At 50.8% G+C, this 25,764-nt stretch overlaps 7 protein-coding genes across 7 annotated transcripts; 2 read left to right on the top strand and 5 right to left on the bottom strand.

Annotated features, from left to right (window-relative positions):
* Positions 1-223: 223 nt before the first annotated feature.
* THITE_2107989 (uncharacterized protein) lies at positions 224-2,110 on the bottom strand. The gene is made up of 3 exons (XM_003649402.1): positions 1,457-2,110; positions 1,025-1,356; positions 224-954 (listed from the first exon to the last, which is right to left on the bottom strand). The coding sequence occupies exons 1-3, from the start codon at positions 1,811-1,813 to the stop codon at positions 849-851; spliced, it is 795 nt and encodes a 264-aa protein (XP_003649450.1). The 5' UTR covers positions 1,814-2,110; the 3' UTR covers positions 224-848.
* Positions 2,111-2,248: 138 nt separating this feature from the next.
* On the top strand, positions 2,249-3,349 carry THITE_2107987 (uncharacterized protein). Its single transcript, XM_003649401.1, has one exon. It carries the CDS (start codon positions 2,518-2,520, stop codon positions 2,794-2,796), a length of 279 nt encoding a protein of 92 aa, XP_003649449.1. The 5' UTR covers positions 2,249-2,517; the 3' UTR covers positions 2,797-3,349.
* Positions 3,350-3,493: 144 nt separating this feature from the next.
* Positions 3,494-4,804, bottom strand: THITE_2107984 (uncharacterized protein). The gene is made up of 3 exons (XM_003649400.1): positions 4,519-4,804; positions 3,799-4,445; positions 3,494-3,721 (listed from the first exon to the last, which is right to left on the bottom strand). The coding sequence occupies exons 1-3, from the start codon at positions 4,704-4,706 to the stop codon at positions 3,546-3,548; spliced, it is 1,011 nt and encodes a 336-aa protein (XP_003649448.1). The 5' UTR covers positions 4,707-4,804; the 3' UTR covers positions 3,494-3,545.
* A 924-nt stretch (positions 4,805-5,728) lies between these two features.
* Positions 5,729-7,894, top strand: THITE_2040621 (uncharacterized protein; the record flags this gene model as incomplete). Its single annotated transcript, XM_003649399.1, has 3 exons — positions 5,729-6,699; positions 6,777-7,091; positions 7,159-7,894. The coding sequence occupies 3 exons, from the start codon at positions 5,729-5,731 to the stop codon at positions 7,892-7,894; spliced, it is 2,022 nt and encodes a 673-aa protein (XP_003649447.1).
* A 161-nt stretch (positions 7,895-8,055) lies between these two features.
* Positions 8,056-9,633, bottom strand: THITE_2141268 (uncharacterized protein; the record flags this gene model as incomplete). The annotated part of the gene is made up of 1 exon (XM_003649398.1): positions 8,056-9,633. One exon carries the CDS (start codon positions 9,631-9,633, stop codon positions 8,056-8,058), a length of 1,578 nt encoding a protein of 525 aa, XP_003649446.1.
* Positions 9,634-10,515: 882 nt separating this feature from the next.
* On the bottom strand, positions 10,516-11,391 carry THITE_2084620 (uncharacterized protein; the record flags this gene model as incomplete). The annotated part of the gene is made up of 3 exons (XM_003649397.1): positions 10,516-10,782; positions 10,846-11,091; positions 11,155-11,391. The coding sequence occupies 3 exons, from the start codon at positions 11,389-11,391 to the stop codon at positions 10,516-10,518; spliced, it is 750 nt and encodes a 249-aa protein (XP_003649445.1).
* A 399-nt stretch (positions 11,392-11,790) lies between these two features.
* Positions 11,791-21,888, bottom strand: THITE_2084619 (uncharacterized protein; the record flags this gene model as incomplete). The annotated part of the gene is made up of 3 exons (XM_003649396.1): positions 11,791-12,075; positions 12,146-12,243; positions 21,876-21,888. The coding sequence occupies 3 exons, from the start codon at positions 21,886-21,888 to the stop codon at positions 11,791-11,793; spliced, it is 396 nt and encodes a 131-aa protein (XP_003649444.1).
* Between the last annotated feature and the right edge of the window lie 3,876 nt (positions 21,889-25,764).

Genomic DNA, 25,764 nt, shown 5'->3' with positions numbered 1-25,764 from the left:
AGATCTCATGGAGTGAGCAAGGGGTCAATGACTTGATGCTTTGAACGACAGCGGCATTAACTTAGTACGAGTTTTCGGTTGTTTCTTTTAGGGAGCAAGCAGGTGATGGGATGAAGGTGCAGCGACTACCGATCGCTGTGGTCCCAGCCTGGACTGCTGGGATAATCGGCATGGGGGTATGCCTATGAGATTCCCGTTGGTCATCAGCGGCCATGGAGACATGAAATTGAGTTTCTTTGCTTTACTTTCTTGGAAGACGTAGGGCCTGTGTTGACTGTGGCTATGAGTACGGGGGCGAGAGGATTTTCAAGGCAAGTCTTGCTCTGAGCAGCCCGAGGCCTGTTCTTAGCTCCGGACCTTGAGTGCCTGGCATACACAGGAGGGCTAGAAACATTAAGTATGGATGGTCTTAGCTCTTTTCCTAGCCTAGAGGCGCCGGGTTCCGCAACTCCGGTTTCCTCCGCTCCAACTCTAGCATCGCCTGCGGAGAATTATGCCGACACCGTGCTCTGATCCCGTGATCAACGTAGGTGTTGACTGAGTCTGCGTTCCAGTGTATTGTGCTCCAGCCCCAGACATCATCCACGATTACCGCGAGACGCGAACTTGCTGAAACACTCAGAGTGTAATTATTGGCGAGTTTGATGGAGGCGTAACGGGCACAGTTGGAGGATGGGTCGACAACTTTTTCTCCCTCCGTAGCCCAAAAATAAAAATAAAAATAAAAAAATATTAAACAGTGCTCCAGTTCCTCCGCTAAGGTTTGAAGAGTACATAACGCCAGGACATATTTGCCGATCGTACACATCGTTCATCATTACTTGGTTTCTGCGCGCCAACTTCACCTTCTAATCGTGCCAGCGCTGATAGTCACTGAAGTACCGATCATGGATTCTCCGCGCATACTCCATGACAGCGGGCATGCCGCGGATGATCTTCTCCGTGTCCGGAGCCCTGCGAAGGTTGTCAGTTCACAACGATTTGGGGATATTGCGTGCGGAGATCGTTTGTGCGCGCAACGTACATCTTGCAACTGAGCGCGCCGGCGATGAAGCCGAACACGACGGGGTCGGCCTCGGTTGGGTTAGCGCCACCGAGGACCCAGAAGGGGCCGTCCCTGCCGGCGGCCTGGGCCTTGCTGCGCGAGTCGACCAGCATGGCGTTGACGCTCTCCCACGCCTCGTGCCGCTGCGCCGCGGCCTCCTCGTCGGTGAAGCGCAGCACGCCCTGCCCGTGCAGCACGTTCTTCTGGTTGCGGTACGCCAGCAGGCCGACGAAAATCCGGATGGGATAGGGGATCTGCGCCAGCACCGTGTCGCGCATCACGTAGTAGTTGTCTATCCACCGCTCGCGGCACTGCACGACACACACAGAAACACACACACAGCCGGCGTCAGCATCACTGTCGGCCCGCCTCCCCGCAAATCAGCAAAGAGAAGAGAAGGAAAAAACCCACCTGGAAGAAATAAAGCCGATCCTCCAGCAGCGCCCGCACCGCCAGGTCCCGCGCCCTCTCCACGGGCGTCAGCCCGGCGTTGAGATCCGCCATGTGGCCGTCCTCGACGAGCCGGCGCGCGATCAGGGCCGAGTCGCCCAGCTTCTCGCCATCGCCCGCGGCGGGCGCGGAGGAGAGCTCGATGTAGGGCAGCTTGCCGCGCGGCGCGTGCAGCGGCGAGCCCGTCTCGACGCGGTAGGTCAGGCCGCCGATGCGCAGGCGCGCCTCCAGCTTGTTGACGAAGGGCGAGGGCACGTGGGCGCCGCGGATGGCGAAGCCGCGGTAGAGCGTGATGGTGGGTTGTGTTGGGGCGGCCATTGTTGTGGGTTGCTTTTTTGATGGTGGTTGGCGTCGTCGCGCGTTGGTGTGTCTGGGCGGGAGCGCGGTGGTCGATGCGCGGGGTGAGGGGTGAAGAACTTCCAGCTCCCGGTAGAAGTCGGATCGAGTTTGCGCCGTTGCGCAAGCGGCCTCTTTGTCTCGATGCCGGTGTTTTCTTTGTCGCTGAACTGTTGGCTATGAGTCGCAAGTCTGCTGGACTGGCTCAAGGCGCTGAATGATATATAGTGTAGTTACTGTCTCGTACTGTAAGGCTGAGGCAAGGAATCCTATCTCCGGGTTTGAGCGAGCCGAAGCGGCGTTACGAGCAGGCTTGGGTGTTCCAGGGTCGCGCCAACCCCCTGCAATTTTCCAGGCAGTCAGGCAGCGATGGCTGCCCCTGCAACTCAGGCGACTTTCTTTCTGATTGGCGGGGCAATTTCTTGTCCTTGACGTGTTCTCCGGATGACTGTGAATTTTCTTGACTTCTGCAGTTGTCACAAGGTTTTGTCTATTCCAAAATGGCTCTGATGGCCTAGCGGCCTCATGATGGGCGTCGGGTGTCATGGGAAAGCTCGACGTATTGGTGCTCAACCTCCATCTCCACCAGGGCCCTTGGACTGGAGGCGTCTGGCCAAAACTACCTCTCCAGCCTGCGCCGCCGCCGGGCAGTCCGGTTCCAGCGCCGCCTCCTTCTCCCATGTCAGATGGCCGCCAGCGAAGAGCTCGGCTTGCCCGGGCGGTGTCCCTGGTGCTCTCCATCCCTGTCGCTGCCGCTGCCGCCGCTCCCGTCGCCGCCGCTCGTCGTCTCACGCTTCCTAATCCACACCCAGATCACGTCTGCCGCGAGCGTGACGCCCGTCAACGCGGCCCCCATGCCATTGCTGGCTGCCGCCCCGGCCGACAGGCCCCCTCGCCTAGCGTTCGCTGAGCGCGGGGGCAGAAGCGGTGCCCGGAGCCGCACCGCCGCTGCTGGTGTTGCTTGATGATCGCGTTGGGAGAGTGCCGAACGTTGTCCTCGACCTTGTCGTCCGGGATGCGAGGTCGGATGGCTGATGGTTGAGCTGGAACATGGGTGGCAGCAGGAACATCTTGCGTGATCTTGTCGATACGGTCGACTTGATGAGTCGCGGCTGACGATTACCGATCCGGAGCCCTGCGCCGTGGAGGCAGTGATTTGGCTGCCCATGGTCGCCAACGCGAAGCACGTGTTGCCTTCATGTTGGTGCAACGGAAGCCGCAGGCCGGTCGAGGAGTACCCTGTTCCGAGTTATGGAGGGTCTGGTGTTCCAGCTCGACTGATCACCGGCATGCCCGCACGTTGTGGTGTCCAATACCTGCCCTATTCCGCGAGTCAAGGCACATCCCTGGCCTCGGAAGCCTGTAACACAGAAGGGGCAGTTCAGCAGGTGGATGCTGCAGTCGGCTGGCATGGTCCATGATGTTGTTAATGGGCCCAGGAAGGTGCCGGTTCTCGACCTCTTTTATGACACGGGCAAGGACTTGCTACATAGGACTGCGGCCCGCCGGCGGAACATGAAAGCTGGCAACGCCGCGGTACCTCTTGGAGAGGCAGAACAGTTTCAATTCTCGAGGGGAGTTGTGGGCGACTACAACGGCGAGTCCACATAGCAGGAGGGACTCGGACAGCTTGACGCCCGTACTAGGGACGTCAAGACCAGGCAAGACAGTAAGGACCGTGGATCCAAAGCGGTACCTAATGCTGGCTCTTAGCCTAGAACAGCGCGATCGCGTTGGGCGGCGAGGCCACCAGGCCTGGGTGGTTCAGTGGCACCGAGGTCAGCAGAAAGCTGTATCGGCCCGTCTTCTTCGCATACTCGCTCAAGGCCTTCAGATCCCACAGCTCGCCGATGGGCATGCCGAACTGGTTGAGGAACCAGTGGTGGAGGACTGTGGATAGAGTGCTGTTAGCGAGAGAAGATTCGACCACAGGGCAACCCTGATTGATGACGTCTTGGAACACCCACCCGGCTCCGTAACAGACCCGGGAGTGCCGTCAGGCTTCAGCGGTGGAAGGGCCTCGAAAGCGTGAGCATCGCCCGCCACGGCGGCGAACCGGTGATTCCACACCCAGCGCGCCGTCTCCACGGTTCCGTGCACGCCCGACAGCGTCTGCGCCTGAAACTTGGCAAAGTCCTCCTGGGTGGGCGCCTCCAGCACCTCGGTGTATCCGGTACGGACGATCAGAATGTCGCCGTGCTTGAACTCGACGCCCTGGTGCCTGGCCACCTTCTCGATGTCCTCGGGCGTGATGCGGTACCCGTCGAGCGGGTGGTACGGCGTGCCCGTCGTCTCCTCGTGGAACCGCTTCCAGTCGATCAGCACGCCGCGGCCGACGAGCGCGCCGCGCGAGTGCCAGTGCTCAATCGTCGGCAGCCCGTTCTCGGCCGTCGACTGCACCTCGAGCCCCTGCTGGGTCGGCTTGAGGCCGTTGTACGTCGCGCCGCCGGGCGTGAAGTGGCACAGGCCGTCCCACTGGCTGCTGAACTGCGTGTTGAAGTCCAGCTCGTCGTCCCACCCCTCACAGTCTATGCCCAGCTCTCTCAAGGGTTTGGGCCGGTGCACCGGCGGCTTGCGGCCCGGCAGAGGGAACTTGATGCCGTTCAAGGGCCAGCTGGACCGGAAAGTCAGCTTCACAGAGGACCACTAATCGTGACGTGGCGACCTGTTCAATGATCACCACGCACTTGAGGGAGATGGAGACTCCATCCTTGACCTCGGCGGCCGCTGCGGCCACGATTGAGGGCGTCAGGAAGTTGAGGGTCCCGAAAACATCCTTCTTGCCGTCTTTATCAAACAGACCCCATGCACATCCCTGAGGCTGACCGTCAACCTTGGGTAGGTCGTCAAAGTCCGGCACCGACGCGGGATCCATGGTCGCTAGCAACAGAGTCGTGGTGAGGAATGGGGACTTGGACAAAGAGTTCCTTTCGCTGAGGGGGCCCGAGTCTCTCTTGCTCTATTCTTGCGGCCCCCAGTTGTTTCCTCGATCCTACACGACCGACGGTGGCCCAAGCGCTTCACAACCCCGCTCGCTTGGCCATCTGATCCGTGAGCCAACTGCTGACCACCATGGTGGGCTTGGGCAACGGCCAAGCGGTCGTGGCCCGGAATCCACTCAGGGTGGGCCATGCTGGCACAACCAAGGACCACCCACCCGAAGGAAAGCCTATCTCGCCGGATCTTCCGCACGCTACTGCACAGTGGGCGGTCTGGAAAATTCCCTGCGTAAGGTACGCAGTACACATGCTGTGCTAGCTCCTAGGCTTGTTTGCTCCTGCGGCCCGCGAGCCACACCGCAAACTTGCATCCAACTACCGAAGCCCAAGGGGCGTCGTCTTCGCGACCGATGGAATCATCACCCCTCGGACTGAAAACGAATTGATACTGCGCTACGACATGTGTCTACGCCGCGCACACGGCTCACGTTGGAATCGAGCTCCTTGCGGGAGCGGGGACGCTGACGCTGCATGCAACCGCTCCACCGACGTCCCTTGTTCGCCCCTCCGTTACGTTCACCCACCAGTTCTTGTGCGGATGTCCCGTGGTTTGATTGTTCGGCCTATTGGGATGAGACGATGAGAGCGGTCGTACCGCAGGCCGATCTTTCTTCAGGGGCCCAAGCGAACAAAGTCCATGCCGAGATTTCTGTCGCGGAAAACGAATACGAACCGGGTCCATTCGCTCGCTTTCGCATCCAGGAGTCTCCCCTCTATGCTTTCGTCCTTCGCCACACTGTCTGGGAGGCAGGAGCCAGGACCCCAGAGGCAGCTTGCCCCGCGCTTTTCCTGCGTTTTTTCACGGACGAAATGGATGTAACCCCCTTCCCCCCCCCAATCATGATCGTGGACCTAGGCTCTGCCATCTTCACCCACTCGACCTGTACGACACTTTAACATGGCAGCCTCCACCGAAAGCGCGACCCAGAACGGCCCCAACGGGGCCCCGAGCGCCGAAGACCTCAAGGTGTTCGAGCTCTCGCAGAAGTACACCGCCGAAGCGGCCAAGCGCTTCCGGCCCGAGGGACTCGGCCAGTTCGTCCGGCTCCGCGAGTCCAGCAGCGAGCGCTTCCGCGCGCTGGCCGAGGACCCCTGGGCCGACCACGCGGCCCTGAACGCGGCGCCGCCCGTCCCGGACGGCGCCGAGCGCAAGTTCCTGATCCTCGGCGCCGGCTACGGCGGCCTGCTGTTCGCGGCGCGCCTGATCGACGCCGGGCTGGCGGTCGCGGGGCCGGACGACCTACTGCTCGTCGACGCGGCCGGCGGGTTCGGCGGCACCTGGTGGTGGAACCGCTACCCGGGCCTGCGCTGCGACGTCGAGAGCTACGTCTACATGCCGCTGCTCGAGGAGACGGGCTACGTGCCGAAGAACAAATACGTCTCGGGCAATGAGCTGCGCGAGCACGCCTGCCGCATTGCCGCGCAGTGGAAGCTGGAGGACCGGGCGCTGTTCCGGTCGACAGTGAAGGCAATGAGGTGGGACGACGCGGCGCAGCGCTGGACGGCCGAGATCACGGAGGGCCGCGGGCCGGGCAACCCGAGTCGGGAGCTGAAGGTTCATGCCCGCTATGTCCTGACCGCGTCGGGGATCCTCACGAACCCGCAGATCCCCAAGATTCCGGGCCTCGACTCCTTTGCCGGGCCCGTGTTCCACACGGCGCGCTGGGACTACAAGGTCACGGGCGGTACGCCAGAGGACGGCACCCTCACGGGGCTGGAAGGCAAGCGAGTGGGCATCATCGGCACCGGCGCGACGGCTATCCAGGTGGTCCCGCGGCTGGCCGAGTATGCCAAGGAGTTGTACGTGTTCCAGCGCACGCCGTCCGCCGTGTCGTGGCGCGGGCAGCGTCCGACGGACCCTGAGGAATGGTAAGCTCGGCATCCGCCACTGTCGGTGTCAGCCGCGGAGACAATGGAGTGGAAAATGCTGATTTTAGTACTTCCAGGAAGACAAAGATTGCCACCAAGAAGGGCTGGCAGCGGGAGCGGATGCTGAACTTCGACTCGTATGTGACCGATGCCGCCGAGGAGGGCCAGGAGAACTTGGTGGCCGATGGGTGGACTGAGATGCCCGCCTACTCCGCTGTCCTGGGCTCACCCCGGCATCCGATCGTTGAGCCCACGCCGGAGAAGATAGCCGAGCACGTTGGGAGGCTGTACAAGCTTGACGTAGCCCACAGCGAGGCCATGCGCGCGCGGGTGGAGAACATCGTCAAGGACGCCGAGACAGCCGCCAAGTTGAAGGCGTGGTATCCGACGTGGTATGTTTACTGTGGCGTGAGACCAGGAATAGGCTGGGTGGGAGTATGATGACTGATATGGTTGCAGGTGCAAGCGACCGACGTTCAGCGACGAGTATCTCCAGGCCTTCAACCAGCCCAACGTGCATCTCGTCGACACGGATGGCAAGGGCGTCGAGTCGGCAACCCAAAGCGGTCTGGTGGTCGCAGGGAAGGAGTACCCCCTCGACATCCTCGTGCTCAGCACGGGCTACGTCACGCCCAGCATCGGCGGCGGCAGCCCCGCAGCACGCACGGGCATCGAGGTCTACGGCCGCGGGGGCAAGTCTTTGGACGACAAGTGGCAGCAGCACGGCGCGGCCACGCTGCACGGCGTGTGCTCCAACGGATTCCCCAACCTATTCTTCGCGCCGCTGTCGCAGGCCGGCCAGGCGGCCAACAACGTCTTCACGCTCGACGTCGGCGCCGAGCACGTGGTGCACATCATTGAGAAGGCCGAGGCCAGGGCCAGGGCCGAGGCGGGGCTGGGCGGCGGCGGCGGCGGCGCCGTGGTCGAGGTCACGAGCGCGGCCGAGGAGGCCTGGTCGCTGGAGATCATGAAGCGCGCCGCCTGGTTCACCAGCGTCATGGGCTGCACCCCGGGCTACATCACGTCCGAGGGCGAGGCGCTGCGGCAGCCGCAGGACCAGGCCGAGAGGGCGAAGAAGGCGCGCGCCGGCCCGTGGACGCAGGGCATGGCTTCGTTCCTTAAGGTGCTGCAGGAGTATCGGGCGGACGGCTCGCTGCAGGGCTTTGAGGTTGTGCCGGCCGGGCTGGCCAACTGAAGAGCTCGCGAGAGACGGGATGGGGGGGGGGGGGAGGGGGGGGTGGGGGTCGAACTATTGGAAGTACGGTGCGCCTCCCGTTTTGTTTAGTCCAGCGTGGTGAACAATTAAGTATCTATTGCGCTCTTAGGTCTAGTATCCACATGCAATGAGAACTCGCCCTACCGTGACATCTTTTCGGGATCCTCCACCTGAACCACGGCGGCCTCGCTGTCGAGATTACGCTTCTGATCCGTCTCGCCAGCCACATTATCCACCAGCTGCCGCTCCAGGACGAAGGACGAGAATCTCCGCGCACTCACCCCTTTCTCGAACAGCTCGTCCAGCTGCTCGAGACTGCGCCCCTTGGTCTCGGGAACGAAGAAAAACGCCCAGACGGCCAGGATGAAGTTGCTGCCGCCCCAGATGTACCCGTACTTGGGGCCCCAGCCCAGCTGGTCCGGGTTGATGAAATAGGGCGTGAAGAAGGAGACCATCCAGCCGACGATGAAGTTCAGGCCCGAGCCGGTGCCGACCGTCTGCGAGCGCAGCCGCTGCGAGGGGATCTCGGTGAGCAGCGCCCACAGCACCGGGCCCTGCCCGACGCCGTACACCCACGTGTACACGATGCTCAGGCCCACGAGCGCCTTGCTCGCGGCGGGCGACGTGCCGGCCACGGTGTAGACGATGGCCATGGCGAACATGCTGGCGGACGAGAGGAGCGAGGTGACGATGAGCAGCTCGCGGCGGCCGAAGCAGCGCATGGCCGGGAAGGCGGCCATGTTGCCGGTCAGGGCGATGGCGAGCGAGATCATGACCCAGGCGAAGGGCGAGCCGACGCGGGCCTGGACGAACAGGTAGACGGAGAAGCCGGCCATGAAGGTGACGCCGGTGGCGGTGCCGGCGATGTTGGCGCCGTAGCTGAGCAGCGTGCGCCGCAGGTCCGCGCCGCGGAACATGTCGCGCAGGTGCACGCCCGCGTGCAGCTCGCGCTCCATCTGGTAGGCGCTGCGGATGTCGGCCACCTCGGCGCGCAGGTACGCCTCGTCGGCGATGCCGCGCAGCCGGCGGATGGCGCGCACCGCCTCGTCGTCCCGCCCGCGCGTCACGTAGAAGCGCGGCGTGTCCGGCAGGAACAGCAGCAGCACGGTCAGGAAGCCCGGCACGATGTACATGACGGCGAGCGGGATCTGCCACGACTTGTTGCCGCTGTACGACTCGCAGTAGTTGTCGACGAGGAGGCCGAACAGGGCGCCGAGCGAGGTCTGGAAGGTGCTCATGCCGATGATGGGCCCGCGCAGCAGCGACGGCGCCGACTCGCCCATGTAGGTGACGCTGTAGGGCACCAGGAAGCCGTTGGAGATGCCGAGCAGCAGCCGGCCGGCGTACAGGCCGCCGAGGTTGTGCACGCCCAGCTGCAGCGAGATGGACAGGAAGGCGACGGCGCAGCCGGTCCACAGGCCGAGCCGGCGCGACACGCGCGTGTGGCCGAGGTAGATGGCGACGGCGGCTATGAAGCCGCCGACGTTCATGAGCGACTGGATCAGGCGCTGCACGTCGGTGCTGATGTTGTACCCGATCGGGTTGCTCGGGTCGACGTAGCCGTACAGCGCGAGGAAGCCCGGCATGCTCTGGAAGCCCGCGATCGCGGCCCCGTCGTAGCCATACTGGAACTGCCCGAGCGCGATTAGGAAGCAGAGAAACACGATGCGCTTCTCCGCCAGGAGGCGGCTGCGGACCGTGCTGGCCGGCGTCGTCATGGCAGGCGCGCTGTCTAGACGTGCTGATGATGTTTTGGTGTCAACGAGACATGGAAAAGGGGATAGAAGAGAAGACAAGGAGGGGTGAGGGATGGGCAAGCGCACAAGAGCTCGATGAGCTCGCGACGCCTTGTAAAACGGTGATCGAGACAGGGGTTCTTTTGCCCAGACTGAGGTGCAAGTTGGGGTCGACCACCAGGGATTTCGTTTGCCGCACCTTGACATGTCATATGCCGGCGTTCCCCTCACGCCGTGTCTAAACACACCATTGGCTGGTCACTGCGATGGCTAATAACTCCCGGAGAGTGTTGCTCTATGGAACCAAGAACCCGTGCATGGGCTATAATATCTGTTATGTAAGGTTGAGGGGACCAAGGGGCGGTCGAGCCGCGGTTGATATCCTGACGGCTGGGCCCCGGATTACACCGCGGCAGTTCGCCTGCCGAGATAGCGGATTTATATAATACCACGGTGATCTGGACTGATGGACGGCCAAAAAGCGATGGGAAGATGACACTGCTCGCTGCATGTGATGCTGGCCGCTGGAAAGCCGACGCGTTGGTGCGACTCTGCGTGCTCAACGAAACGAAACTACAAGTCGCCATAACCAAGGAAATAGACAGGAAGGCAAATTAATATGTAACTGAGAGCGGCAACCAAGAGACAGGTAAAAGCCGCCCAAAGGCACGCCGTCAAGCCACCAAGGATGTCAAGAATCACCATCCACAGGCCCCAGGCCCCAGTCAACGCCTCGATATAGGGGTACCAAAGATGGGCGATCAGCGGGACCGAGTAGAAGACGGCCAGAACGAGAAACAGGAACTTGTTTTCAGCCGCGTCCTTGGCTGGCACGGGCGGCTCCGGCCCCGGCTCCGGTTTCTCCTACGCTGGGCAGTTGCCGTAGCTACCCGGGTAGCGGTGGATCAAGGGAAAGCTGGGGGGTGCGCTGCGGGGGTCGGAGCAGCTGCCGTATCCGATGGCGACGTACGAGTGGGCCGCCTCGTTGTCACTGTCCGGGAACATCTCCCAACCTGAGATGGGGTCGTTGGCGTACAGACTGCCGTCGCTGCGGTGGCAGCAGAGGTCACGGACGTGCACGCCGTGGGTGTAGAGCCTCAGACCCTCGGCACGGATGGCCCATTTGTTGGTCTACCGACACTCAGCATTGAGCGTAAACCTTGGGGGAAGAACTGGAGAGTCTACGCAACTTACATTGCACCAGTATATGCCCGCGTTATCGCTGCACCCCAGACGGTGGCACCATTCCTCCTTGATGCTCCAGGAGCCGCGGAGCGAGCCCAGCTTGGTCAGGAGCTCGCTGATCTTGCTCGAGTCACCTGTGGCCAGATTGCTTTCAGGGCCGCAATGTCTCGTGCCATAGTCCTTCATCGTTTCGCCTGGGTCTGGAAGCATCTCTACCCATTGGGGGTTCAATGCCAGAATCTGGTTCCACAGGTCCTAAGAAGGGAGAGAGTCAGCAACGGGCCCTGGGGAGGCTAGGTTGTCAGGAGGGGCGCATACGTCGATGTCATTCACCCAGAGAGTCTGATCGGGCTTGTCACTCCAAACCGGGCCGTCCCACCGCAGTTGCTGGGGGCCGATGGGCGTGATATTGCGGGCATGCACAGCCTGAGGGAAGACATTCGGACGGTTAATGACGGAACCGGAAGACGTAACAAGGAGCGACGACAGGAGGGATCCCACCTGAAATGTCACCGCAGTGGCGATGAGAGAAAGAACGAACGAACCCAGGGCCATGTTGAAACCTGAAAACTTATCCGCGGTAAAGCAACGACACTTGCCAACTCAAGGGCCCAAAGAAGTTCATCCAACACAGCCGTGGGGGGATGGCTGAGTTAATATGGGAGCTTGACCGGATGCGTGTTTTTTTTTTTTTTTTTTTTTTTTTTTTATTTATGTAGGCACTTGGGCAGGAGCCATGGTCTCCTTTGCTGACGTGGCTGGGAGGCACAGTGAAAGAAGGCACAGTCGAGGTGTTTGCTTCCGTTTGACATAGTCCGTGTCCAGCTGCCCGCCGACTCTCAAAGACAACCTGCGACGAAACTGGCAAACTGGCAACCGCGCTGGCATGTTACGGACAACGAACACAACGCAATGAAACGCAGCGAAACGCACCGCAAATATTCCATACTCCCGTCACACATGCTCTCGCGTAGTGGCATTCCAAACCGGCCACAAATAGCCCCCATCAAAGCCGACATCGAACGACGACGCGACCGCGTACCACCCCACGAACTCGACATCCACCCTCGCGCCCAGACCGCCAAGCCGACCGCGTTGTCGCCGTCCTAAGTCCAGCACGCCCGCGGGCACGGGGAAGGTGTCCTCGGGCTCGATCACGGGGTAGGATCGGCCAAACTGCCAGCCATTGACAACCCACAGCGCGCGGAAAACCTTTGCCCGCTCCCATTTCCGCTTCCACTGCCGTCCCAACCCTCGCCCCGACACCATCTCCATCCCAATGACCAGGCCTCAGACCCCACAACCGAACCGCCAACCACGCATCCAACCCGTGCGGCGCCCGCAGCGGCAGAGGGCCGCGGTAGAAGCGCACGCCGGCGCCGGCAGACCCATCCCCCGGCCCACCAGCTTGTCACGCCGCGTCGTCATTGTACCCTGGCAGGTGTCACCCACCGCGCTCAGCCGCCAACCCGCCCTCGTGGTAAGGTCGTGTGGTGACGCTCGCCGCAGGATGTTGGTGGAAGAACCACAAACCGTCCCAGGCATCTGGCCTTTCCAACAATGAAGATGTGGAGTCCTTTTAATGGAGTCGGACCACAAGCCCTCCTTCAAAGCCTATAGAAAGCAGGTAGGAGTAGAGATGGCGACGTCAATGCTCGCACTCACTAGGCTTGCTACAAAAACACATACAATGTGTACCACGAGAACCTGGGAGATATAGGTAAAGGTGATTAGGAGCGTCGTTTGAAAGAGCGACGGCCCAGTATATGTCGACTCCACTTGGAACGAGTGAGCTAGTGACACGCTACAGCGAGCTACGAGGTGTAGATACAACGGTGGGATCGTAGTAGAGCATTGGAATGCAAAGAGAGAGTGCGTTGTTCTAGTACAAAGGAGAGCTAAAGACTGAACAGAGCGTGGTATATATATACCTAGGAGTGGGGAAACTATGGCCAGTGCGCTGTGCCAAGCTCTAAGCCCCTTACCCCTAACGTGATATACCTCCTAGTTATTTAATAGAGCGTCTAAATATATATAAGTTGAATAATTGAACTACGAAAAAACTAGAATATAGGAAATCCTTATAAATAGTAGATTGTATAGGAGTAGGTTATATAAGGCTATAAGAAATTCTAAAGTACGATTCTAGCCAATTAGAGTGTTTAGATCTAGGGGGAGGTATAAATTCCTACCTATAGGAGCTTAAGCTTCCTTCTTCCTATATATATCCTCTTGTTTATATATATAGTAGCTACTACTACTATTACTATTCCTAGCTCCCTAGAGCGTATAAGACCACTATACCTCTATACTTTAATATCTTCTTAGACGAATTGCCTATACCTTCGCCTACTCCTTTAGAAGAGGGTGATAGTACTAAAGAGCTTGTAGTAGAGCCTACTACCCTATATACCGCTTCTAAAGAGCCTGCTACGCCTTCTTCCAACTAGCGCTATAGTCCTCTAGTCGAGTGAGTTATATGCTCTTCCTTCTAGCTTACTACTATATTGCTTTAATATACCCCCCAATTATATATTGCAAATGACTATAGAGTATAAGATCCTATACCTAAGTTATATATATACTACTTTTATAGGCTCCTACAATAGAACCTACTATAACTATAATAGCTATAGCGTACACTGCTAGCATTGTAAACGCTTTAACTATAGTTATAAGCCGATCCTACCTACTGCTATAGGGAAGGTATAAGCTCTGACTATAGCTATCAACGACTTCGACTAGAAGGTGAGTCTCTACTATCTACTATTCTACGCCCCCTATCTGATATTAGATAGGCTATAAAGAAGATTCGCCCTATACTTTATACGCTTTTAAACGATCTCTAAGAGGTTAAGGAGGAGGGAGAGTAGGAGGATATAGATATAGTAGAGCCGGTAGAGTAGTAGCCTTAGCAATAGATATAAGAGTAGATATAGAAGGTCCCTGTAGTCGCCTAGGGTAGAGCCCTAGATAACCCCCTTAGTTTTACGCCTATAGCGTTGATAGAGAGTAAGGCGTAGGAGGTACTCTCTAAGTAGATAGAGCGATAAATTGGTTAATAACTAGGAACTAGAGTAAGTCGTTGTATAGACGATAGAGCTAGTAGAGCGGTTGGAGATATAGGCGAGGATCCTTTGGCTTTAGAGAAAGGCGGCGATAATAGAGCTTATCAATTGCTAGAATATATAGGGCGAGAGTATAGAATAGTAGTAGTAGATAGTCCTTATAAAGAAGATAGTTAACTCCCCTACTCTTTTCTTACTTAGCGTATATCTTAAAGGTTCAATAGAGTATAGAAGTGCTTAAACTTTTGCTTTAAGAGCTATTTTATTAAATTGTCTATAGGTATCTATATAGTAGGGAGGTAGAGTATATCGAACTACTTATTTTAATACTTCTAACAAAGCTATATATTATAGATATCTATATAGCGTAGGCGAGTATTGATCCTTGTATACTCTTCTACTATAAGTCGAATCGTTTACTAATTGTTATAGAAGATCCTCTAGGGCTCTCTAATCTTGAATGTAAGGTCTCTAAATAAGCGTTTTAAGGCAATTGTCTTAGCTATAGTAAGCGATAGAGCTTTCAACTCTACCTTAGTAGAAGATATAGTGATAGTATCTTACTATATAGCCTTCTAGGAGATTAACCCTCTAAAGAGCATTATAATATAGCTCTACGAAGAGCATTGTATATCTGGATTATCGCTATACAATACGTTAGATATAATCTAAAGTACCTAGTAAACGCCTTAACCCCTATACTATATACTAAAGAAGTATATAGTATATAGATACTAAATGACTTGTTTTACTACTTTAATATACTTTAGTCCTAGATTCGTTAGGAACTAAGAGAGCTTTATAGTTACGAACGCGACGTCTAGTTGGATTATAACTACGAAGTAGAGGATCGAGCCTACGAGCTCTTAGTACAATTTGACCTACTTAGGGGACGCCTCCCCCTTGAACTTACGAAGCTCCTTTGTAAGAAGAGGGATAGCTAGAGCGCTTATAATATTGGAGAGACTATACTTCTTTACGATCTTCTCGATATACTAGTTGTATATAAGCTAGATCTTATACACTTTGTAGTTATAGATAACTCTAATTCTAAAGAAGTGTTTAACATTGCCCTACTTATATACCTTATACTTCGCTTTAATACCCTTTATAGTACACTTTATAGTTATAGTGTTATCTCGATAGTAAACTACTAAGAAGTCGTTGATATAGAAGATAAGGATTATCTTCTTTTCAAGGTCGAGGAATAGGCAAGGTTCTTCTATAGAGGGTTGTAAGCCAAGCTCTTTAAAAGTATCGTAAAACTCATTGTACAATAGGAGCGGCAAGTCCTTTAGCTTATAGAGAGCCTTTAGGAGCTCTATATAGATCCCTAGTTTCTTAAATCTATTTAGAAGCTTATAAGTCACCTACTCTATATTTAGCCTCCTTACGTTTAGGAACGCCTACTTAATATTAAACTACTTTACTTCGAGGTCGAAGTACACTATAAGTGCTATAACAGTGTAAAAAGAGCGTATAGCGAAGGTAGCTATATATATATTTACGATATTAGTAGTGTCTTATAGATTGCCTTATATATAGATATATACCTTACACTTCCTAAAGTTGCTATCCTTATCGAGCTTATAGTCGAACACCTATTTTAGAGGCAGAGGCTACGTTTTTATATACTCTCGTTTAATCTCTTGCTATATTCCTTTGCTTATTAGATTATAGATCTCCTTATATATAGCCGCCTTAAACTCCTTCCTATACTTATAGTTCTCCAAGTCTCTCTAGCTCTTTGGGAGAGGGGGGAGCTCGGTGTTATAACGTATTATTAGCATCTAGCTAGCGGCAATAGTAAATACTATATATAGGGTTTAAAACGACTTTAGGAAGAGCGTTTTAATACCCTCCTAAGATATAGAGAAGAGTATCTCGTTGCTATTGTAGGCTTCCTAGGGAGTAGGATCTAGGTAATTAGTCTAGAACCTTAACTATAGGTTGTCCTACATTTCCAACGACCTAATGAAGAAAATATATATATACTCTAAAGCTATACTTAGAGCTATATTCTTATATACTTTCGTAGAAGGCTTCTAAATTTATATACTCTTTCTTATAGATATAAGAGGCTCCTTAGGTTTATATCGCAGTTTTAGTATACTTAGTCCTAGTTCATTAGTCGAAGGTTATATTTATAGAGCTTTATACCTTATAGGCTAAGCTTCCTACTTCGCTATATATTCTACTATATTATAGAATATATCCTCTTCCTTACTTTATAGAGCTAGGAGCTCTGTAGGTAGAGATGCTTTATAGTCGCTTTATAGAGCTAGGTGCTCTATAGGCGGAGAAGCCTTATATTTACTCCTAAGGGCAGCGCCTTATAGGATAGCCACTGCTAGCCCAAGGTCCTTAGATGCTCTACTAGTCTCTAGAAGAGTACTAGAATTATCGACTAGACCCCTATTTCCATTATTACTTCTATTTATAAGCTCTTTCTATAGCTAAGCCTATAGTTCTAGTGATATCTTAGAGGTTAAGAGTCTACTCTATATCTACGCTTCCTCTACCCCTAAGTCTTAACCTAGTAGTATACTCTTATGCTTAGAGACTATAGTAATAGACTCTAGCGTTAGTCCTCTATATTTAAGTTTATAGAGCGTTTAAAGAATCGACTTAGCGTCCTAGGTCTCTTTAACCCCCTTGTCTAGGTGCTCTACTATATCCTTAACAATAGCAACTTTGTAAGCTAGAAGCTCTTCCTTACCTAGACGATAAAAGGTCTTCTTATTAAACGTTATATTCCTTATTATAATAACCTTGTTGAGCTTAGGCACCTAGATATTATAAATGTTAGATGCTTTATACTTAACTAGGTACTTAATTCACCTATATAGCTACACTTTGAATTCTCTCTTTTAATACTTAGCCTTATACTCTTTATCTAAGGGGTATACTCTATAGCTATATACGAAGATCCTAGACTAGTCGGGGTATAGATCCGCCGTCAGTGCTTAGTAGAAGGTTAGTTCCTACTAACGAAAGTAGTTCTTAAACTAGGAGTAGAGTACCTCGTTAAGGCTCTAAAGACTATAAGTATAGCTAGGCGAGATAGTATATAAGAAGGCTACTACCTTTATACCCTCTAGCTAAAGCTTTATAGGCAGGTTTACATTAATAAGTATCTTTATACTCTTTAGCTATAAGATTTGTCCTATACGCTCTAAAGCTCTATTTAGCTATAGTATATATATTAGCGTAAGCTCCAAGTCGATACCTTCGTTATATATCTAGAGCTAGTAAGCTATTAGTTAGCGATCTTCCAGTGTAATAACTCCTATATCGTTGTCCTAGCAGATCTTATAGATATTAAGTCCCTACTACCGTTCGACCTAGTGTTCAAAAGCTCTAATAGTGTTGAAGAGCTTGGTTTAACCTTTGTTAGAGAATATAAAAGCCTAGATCTATCTACTAAATTCGTCCTTAATCGCAAGGAGGTACTAAGATCTATTAAACCTAGGAGGGAATAAGAAGAGGTCCTAGGAGATATACTAAAACGGCTATAAGGCGCAATGTTCTATTTTATAAAGCGTATTATACTCCCTAGTATACAATAGAGCGTATACCTTATATTCGATCGTTAGTGTTCTTTAGATCTTAACGTTCTTTACACTCTACGCTAATGCCTAAAAAGCTCTCTAACCTAGATGTCTAGATCTCTTATACTAAAGCTCCTTAGTATCTTCTCTCTCTTAAGGCGCATATAACGTATATAACCTTATATTATCTTTATAAACAACTGTATTCACTGTTACTAGGCCTATAAAGCTCTATAAAGGTTAGAGAGTATAAAAGTAAAAGGAAAGGTTCTTCAATTTAAGGAAAACTATATTGAACTTATAAACCAACTGTTTAACTTTTATACTCTTCTTAAACGTTCTACGCTATAGAGAGTAGTCTAGACTTAAATACTAGATGCTAGTTGTACGTAGAGCGGTCTCTAATATAATATTAGTATAAAAGCCCTCTACTATAGCGACGTTCTTTAAGTAGAGGTCTATAGTTCCTTTCCTCTACTCTCTATCTAGTACTCCTTTTATAATACACTCTCCTCTTTCTAAAATAGGAAAAGTGGTAGTACCTACTTCTATATAGTTGCTATCTTCTAATAGTACAAAGGTGCTAGGAACTAAGAGCTTTTTATTATTGATAATATATAAAGTAGTATAGTTATTAAGGAGAGTACTCTAAGAGAGCTAGTAGGTAATAGTAATTAAGAATATAAGTAGGTAGTAAGCTCCTTCGCCTAGAAAGCTTAGGTCGATAATAGTATAGACGATCTTATTAGAAGAAGCTAACTTAGAGTTCCCTTGCTCTCTAGAGATAGAGCTATACCGCTTTTAAAGGCTCTCCTAAAGGGAATTCCACTTTAGTTTGTTAAAGCACTCTCTAATCTCGGTAATCTATACTTCTAAAAGCTTATAGCGGCCCTTCTCTACCCTAGTGATTACTGTCTAGAGAAACTAGCACTCTACTAGCTTCTACTTATACTTGCTATTAGCCTTATAGAAGTATAAGTAGAGCTTCGAGCTATAAGAGCCTATACTATCTATAGAACTATTGCCTTAAGCTACTCTTAAAGAGGTAAATACGCTATAGCTAAGCCCTTTAGTAGCAGTGTTGTCGATTTAAATGCTAAGGCAAGTGCCTAGCTCCTTAAGAGTAGGAATTAGGCGCCCTTAGGCCTCGAGTACCTTGATCTCAGAGAGCTGGTGACGAGCCTAGTCTAGGGCGATCCAGTGACCAACCGCCTTAATAAGGTGTTTAGATGCTCTAGGTCCAACTACTTTAGGGATGTTGAAGCTCTTTACACGTAGGTACGCCTTATTCCAAGAGTAGTACCACTTATATAGGTTGACACCTACTCTATATACCTCTTATAGTACTGTTATATATTGTTGAGTAGCTAAATCTTCAATGAAAGCGTCGATAGGCGTAAGCTGCTTATAGAGCTTATAGATAAAAGCTTAGGGACTACTAAGTCTAGCGTTTAAAATAACGATATATAGCGTTGAGCAGAGGTCGATAAACAAAGCGTATAATCTACTAGAGGATAAACGAATATAACTTTATCCTACTCTCCTAGATAGCTAGGAGTATAAGGTATTCCTTATATATAGCTTCGAACTTAGTAACAATCTGTCGCGTGCTAGTGCACACGTAACTCTATCTGCTAGGCTCTCTACGCTTAGGGGGCATATATCAGCTCTGCCTATATATGTATATAGACCTTGGCGCTCCTCCTACCTAGCATAAGAGGAGCACCTCTCTCAATACATATACCTCTACATCCTATATAGCCCTACTTCGCTGCTCTCCTCAGTTATAAGCCTAGTTTATATATAACACTTATAACAGCGGTATAGCCTAGTTAAGGCTATCATTCTTCTTTTCTCTAACAACCACTTCTAGTTGTCTTAATCGTCAACAACTCCTATAAGTTTATATTACCTCTATCGTTTAATCTAAACAACGTAGTACACTTTAGTTTGCTTTAAGATAATACTTGAAACTAAGAAAACCGTTACCGTTGCTATTATAGCGCTTCTAACCTTCGATAGCCCTAAGGACTAGCTAAGATAGATCTTTGCTATTCGCTAAAAGGCCAACAACTTATATATCTAGTACATTATCGACCTAGATACTAAGCTCGCTACTAAGGCTAAGATGCTCGGCCTTCCTATATAGCTTACCTAGGGTGTAGCTCGTTAGATAGTCTAAGACTACTATCTTTAGGTATAGTACATTGTACTATAAGCCTAGAAGGTAGCTAATCCTACTACCTATAGCGAGGAACCTTAGTTAACCAATCCTTCTAAGGAGGAGATCCACTATAAATTCCTCAAGCTATACAAAGCGTTCTCAAAGTCCACTATTAACACTATAGCGTTCTATACCGTTAATAAGCTCTATAAGATAATTAACGTATCTATTAACGACTACTATATATATACTATATATAATATTATAGAGGCTAAGAACGTCACTAGTATATATAGGTTTATATAGATGTTATATAAGATTATTATACCCTCTAAAAGCGCTACTTTTACTATATTTACTAAAGAGTATACAACTATCCTTGCTAGAGGTAGCTAGAGTAGCATCGAACCTAGGACGTAGATTCTTAAGTATATATCGGTCCTCTACTACGCTAAGGTAGCTAACATCGCTATAGTCACCGACGCAATAGCCGTCACTATATTCCTTAAGACTATATAGAGACGCTTAGATCTAGAGTAGACGACTTATATATTAAAGGATATTAGCGTGACTAAGAAGCTTAGCAGCAAAGGACCAACCCTTCTCAATTTGGCTCTCTTACTTAAGGCGATCCTCTAGGCTAAAGTAGTAGTCCACCTAAAGCCTAGAGCCTACTCTATACTTTTAGGAGTATAGAACAGTTAGAAGGGTAGTTAAAAGCGTAAGAAGAATCGCAATTGCCTATATAAGCCAAAGACTTTTCGCTATTAGTAGTTTCCCTTAGAATGTCGGCAACTTCGGTATACTCTGACAAGGGAATCCTTGAATAGTGTAACGCTTTTAAACGACGTAGTAAATACAGTGTACTAACAATTCGCTAAAGAGCGCTAGAACAACCTTCGAATAGAGCTCTAGAAGCTTAGTTAAAAAATCTAGAATATATTATTAAACGCTAAAACTACTAGTTCCAATAGTAGTATAGGTCCTTTATTTTTAGAAGCGCTCTAAGTATATACTATTATCGACCTAGCAATTGTAAACAAGCTCAAAGGAGTATATAGTATATTTATATCTCTTAAGTTTAGCCTATACCCGCTTAGCAAATATATTCTATTTAACAACTATAGAGTAGTCAATCTGTCGCGCACAGTATATAGGGTGCCCCTAGCCTTTGCAGGGCAAGGATGTCCTTTTGCCCGTTGTAACAGTTATGAGCCTGGTTCGCGCAGTGGTCTTGCATCTCGCCGGCCGTTCCCTGCGCATAGTAGCCACAATACGTAAAGGTCTATAGTTCGAACTACAGTCCGACCGGCTCGTTTTAGACCGTCGACGCCCTAGCGTACAACGCTGATAGGGACCTTGAGCTGGTTGCGAGAGGTTATAGAAAAGCGGAGAGTCTGGGAAAACAGAGACTTGTGCGTTTGGCAGCCCTTATAGTTGGTTGTGCGTTTGGCAGCCCTTGTGGTTGACCCCCAAGGTCTGGGGGGTGTGTCGCGCACAGTATATAGGGTGCCCCTGGCCTTTGCAGGGCAAGGATGTCCTTTTGCCCGTTGTGACACAATCAATCTTATTAATAATAGGGCTCTCTTTATCCCTAGTACATTTGTTAAAACGAGTAGTAAGACTATTGAGGCAAGTACTATATCCTTCCTAATCTCTAGCTATAGCAAATAGATTATTAAGAACATTTTAAACAGTGTATATAGCCTAAACACTAAGGACCTTGTTATAGACAACGTTGCTATTATAGAGGGCTTTTATATTAACATTGTCTCTGAGAAACGCCTTTGAGTATAGGGCGCTTAGTACTATAGTCTAGATTGTATATTGTATTAAGGAACTTTGGAGAAGAGTATTATATTTAGGCAATAAGTCGAGAAGTTTAACCTAACCTTCTTATAATACAATGCTCTTTCCTCCTACTCTAATGCCCTTCGGGTACTCCCTAGAAGCTTTACTAGACTTGTAACTATAAGCGCTATAGTTGTAAAGAACTTTAGGAGGAGCAGGCCCTTTAAAGACCTGCTCCTAGAGAGAGAAGACCTAGCTGATCTCTAGTATATTAGATCTAGTTATCTGAGTTTAGAGGCGCTAGAACATCTCGTCTTAAACGCTAGAGGTATATAGATTTGTAGGCCTTATAGGCTAGAATGCGAGGTATATACGTAGGTATATGTGGAATAGGTTATTTTACGCCACCTACTATCGAAGCTGTTACTACGCCTATTTTAAAGGGTCTTTTAGGACCTGTTCAACTTTCCAAAGGCATTTGACGGCTTGAACTAGCTACTAGTTATCAAGGACGAGTATAGTAGGAAGCTTTTTATAACTCCACTTATATATAAGATATACAATAGTATATATAATAAGCTTGTCCACTTTAAACGCTAGGTGAAATGTTAATTTAAGCTGCCTATCTATAAGATTAGGCAAGATAGCAATACTAGTATCATTGGTATTAAGGGATATATAGTATATAAGCTCTAGGCGTAGGAGTAGGGTATCGACTTAGAGGTTACGCCTTTAGATACTAAGGAGCCTAATAGCGGTTTAGAACGTATAGGTAAAGAACTTATTATAAAGAGCCTTGCAATGCTTATAAGCGCTAGACTTCCTTAGAATCTATAGCTAGAGTCGACAGTTGTAGCTATATACTTATATAGTATAAGCCTAAGTCGTACTTGTAACTATTATTTACTAAACGAGGTGCTCGACTCTTAGTTTAGGCATTGGTTTCGCTAGTATTAGCCTAGTCTTGTATATTCCTTAAATACTAACCTACGCTCTAACTAGGGTAGCGTTTATATATATAGCTACCAAGTATACCCGCTAACAAAGGAACGTAAAAAGGAGATTAAGAAGTGTACTAGGAAGGTTAAGCCTAAAGCGTATATTAGGTATCTTGTTAGATATAGAGCGTCTAACATTTACTATATCTAGGTACTAAAACTTAGGAAGGTCATTACAATATATAATAACTTTTCTCTTCTTTCTGCTTGCTTGCATCTTTGCCACAACGCCGACAAACCCTTCAAAACCACCACCGTTCGAAAGCTCTCGCCGAGCCCTATCCAGCCGTACCAACCACCACTGCGCGCAGCCCATTGCGCGAGTGTAGAAGGTGGTAGAAAACAGGGCAATCTAGCAACGGCCGACCGGCGGTCAGACTTTTCGCCCTCACATAACCTACCCGCCCTACTGGGCTAGTCTAGGCCCCAACACCTGCTAACGGCTAGCAACGCCGACTATAGCCGCCAAGCGATAGGCGCCAACAACCCTGCCCCCACAACGCTTAAAGAAGGAAGGCTAGCCTAAGCCGGCCCCCCCCCAACTATATAAGCCTAGCTAAAGGCCTACTAGGCCTAGAGGGAAATTCAAGGCCTCTAGAGTAGCCTGCTAGCCCTAGTGCTAGCCAAAGCAAAGGCCTAGGCCTAGGGTATTATAAGCAAGCTAAAGGAGGCCTACTAGGCTAGCGGTCAAGCCGAAGGCCCTGCCTTAGGGCCTGCGAACCTGCTTAAACAAGGCCTATAGAAGCTTATAGCCAAAGAGGTTAAAAAGGTCATTATAGAAACCAACCAATGGAAGCCACAGGCCTAAACCTAGGCTAATATAGCTATAGGAGCCCCTCTAGAGGACTCTGTTGCCCCCTAAAAAGTAGTCTTACCCAGGGCTACTAGAGAGCTCACAATATATAGGGCCAGTATACTAGCTAAACTAGCTAAGAGGACCTTGGCCTAGGTGATCCAAGCTGTTAACCAAGCCTTGGAAAGGCCTAATAGAGCTATAGCGGCCTAGAAGCTCCCTAGTAGAGATATTATTCTAACCTTTAAGGACCTAGCTACTAAGGAATAGTATTTGGCCAACTAGGAAAAGTAGGTCCCAAAGGCCTTTAGCCTATAGGCTTAAGAGGCTATAAGGACCTTTACAATCCTAGTCAAAGGGGTATACTACAAGGACCTAGAGGGGGTCTTAGAGGCTACTTTCTAATAGGAAATTAGCCTCTAGAGCGTTGACAAGGTCAAATTTAGGCTTCTAGTGGCTAAGGGCTATACTAGGGCCACAATCCTTATTGCCTTAGCCGACTAATTTAAGGCTACAAAGGCCTATAAAGAAGGCCTGCTTTAGAGGGCCTAGCTATTCGACTACGAGCTATACTAGCCAACCTTAAACCCTACCTAGTGCTTCAAGTGCTAGAAGTGGGAGCATATCCAACGCTATTGCTATAAGGAAGCCCTATGCCCTAGCTATAGAACCAAGGCCTATAGCTAGGAAGGTGGGCAGGCTAAGACGGACTACTCTACTCACAAAGGCCTTCGGCTACCCCACTGCCTAGCCTATAGTAGAAAGCATTTGGCTTAGGACAGGGGCTGCCCAGCCTGGGTTCAGGTCAAGGCTAAGGCCTAGGAGGCCTACGCCTACCGGCCCTAGACCTTTGCTCAGGCCTCAGCCACTAGGCCTAGCCACTAGCCTTAAGATGACGGTCGGATCTTTGCCCTTAGCCTAGTTGAACCTAATAGCCCTAGCTTAGCCTAGCCGTTAAAACAGCCTTGCAGTAGACCTAGTGGTATAGCGGTTGCAACCTAGGATATAGCTCAGGACCCAATATAGCGCTAGCTCGACTACAACTTCGCGAGTTCAATTCCCACCTAGGGCTTCGCTTTTCAAGCTAGCTAGCCTAGCCAACCTCCTAGCCAACCCCCTAGCTAGCTACCTTGCTAGCTACCTAGCCAACTACCTAGCCAACTAGAGGCCCAGAGCCTAACCTAGCCAACCACTCTCGACTACCCAATGGCGCTATAACTATATAGATCCTGTTGTAGAACACCTAGGGCAGTAAAGAGGCGATCGAGTCCCTGCTTAAGAAGTCCGATTTCGATATCCTAGCTATCTAAGAGCCGTGGATTAACCCATTTACCAAGTCGACCTACTGCCCCTAAAGCTCCTGATACTACTTGGTCTATAAGCCTAAGGCCTAGGCAGCCCTATATATTACCAAGCGCTATAGGGTTAGCCAATGGGACTATAGTACAGAGGATCTTTGGTGCTAGGTCCGGCTAGAGCAGGGCCTTAAGGTCTAGTTGGTCTATAACCCTCTAGACTCTAAGGAGGTGCTAGGCAAGCTCCTATAGCTGCCCGCCCCTATAGTGCCTATGGTCCTAGCGGGGGACTTCAACCTCCACCACCCTTGTTGGGACTAGTATAGCCGGCTAGATCGAAGGGCCGACGAGCTGCTTAATCTAGCTATCTAGTAGGATCTTGAGCTCTATACGCCCTATAGGGCTATAACTTAGGCCTCCCAATGCCGTTAGCTTGCTTAGCCATCGACTATTGACTATATTTAGGCCTCTACAGGCCTATAAGGCATCTACTATAGCCGAAACACTAGGGGGCGGTCCGACCACTACCCCAAGGCCCTCGAAGCCCTAGTATCTAGGCCTAGAGGGTGCTAGGATAGCTATCCAATAGGGTAGGCCTAGGGCATAATGCGAAAGGCCGAGGTAGAAGCCGAAGCGAAGACCCTGCCTATTATAATAGGGCTTACCTTAGGCGAGCTTGCTAGATAGGCTACAACGGCCCAAAGCCTACAAGAGGCCTTCGACAAGTTAATAGCCGAGCTATAGGCTATCGTAAACCGCACTACCCCCTAGAAATGGCCTTGCCAAGGCTTCCAAGCCCCATAGTGGTCCCCAGAGATCTAAGATCTTCGAAAACAGGCTAGGCAAGCTAAGAGGGCCTACAAGACAGTCCCTACCCCCGAGCACTGGACAAGCTACAACAGGGCTACCAAGGCGCTATCGAGGGCTATCAAGGCCTCTAAGACAGCCAACTAGAGGGCTACCCTCTAGGAGGCTAGCAACAACCAGGCTCTGCTATAGAGGCTAGAAAAGTGGGCCCAGCTCAAGAGCTATACCCCTGTCGACCCCCCTAAGCTCCTAGCCCTCCAAGTAGCCTAGGGGGCCCCTAGCCTAACTACCTTCGAGGCTAAGGCCCAAGCCCTTGCAGGCCGGTTTTTCCTGAACCCACCTATCGACCTCTCTAATATCTAAGACCCTAGCCTTGCCTAGGACTAGCCTAGCTAGTTTACTATCGAACAGAGGGTAATGCTCAAAGACATTAGCCGAGCCCTGCAAGGCACCGCCCTATA

This window comes from Thermothielavioides terrestris, chromosome 1 (genome assembly GCF_000226115.1).
Source record: "Thermothielavioides terrestris NRRL 8126 chromosome 1, complete sequence".
Classification (NCBI taxonomy): Eukaryota; Fungi; Ascomycota; class Sordariomycetes; order Sordariales; family Chaetomiaceae; genus Thermothielavioides; species Thermothielavioides terrestris.
The sequence above is the reverse complement of the archived record's forward strand: the minus strand, read 5'-3'. Positions and strand labels throughout refer to the sequence as shown.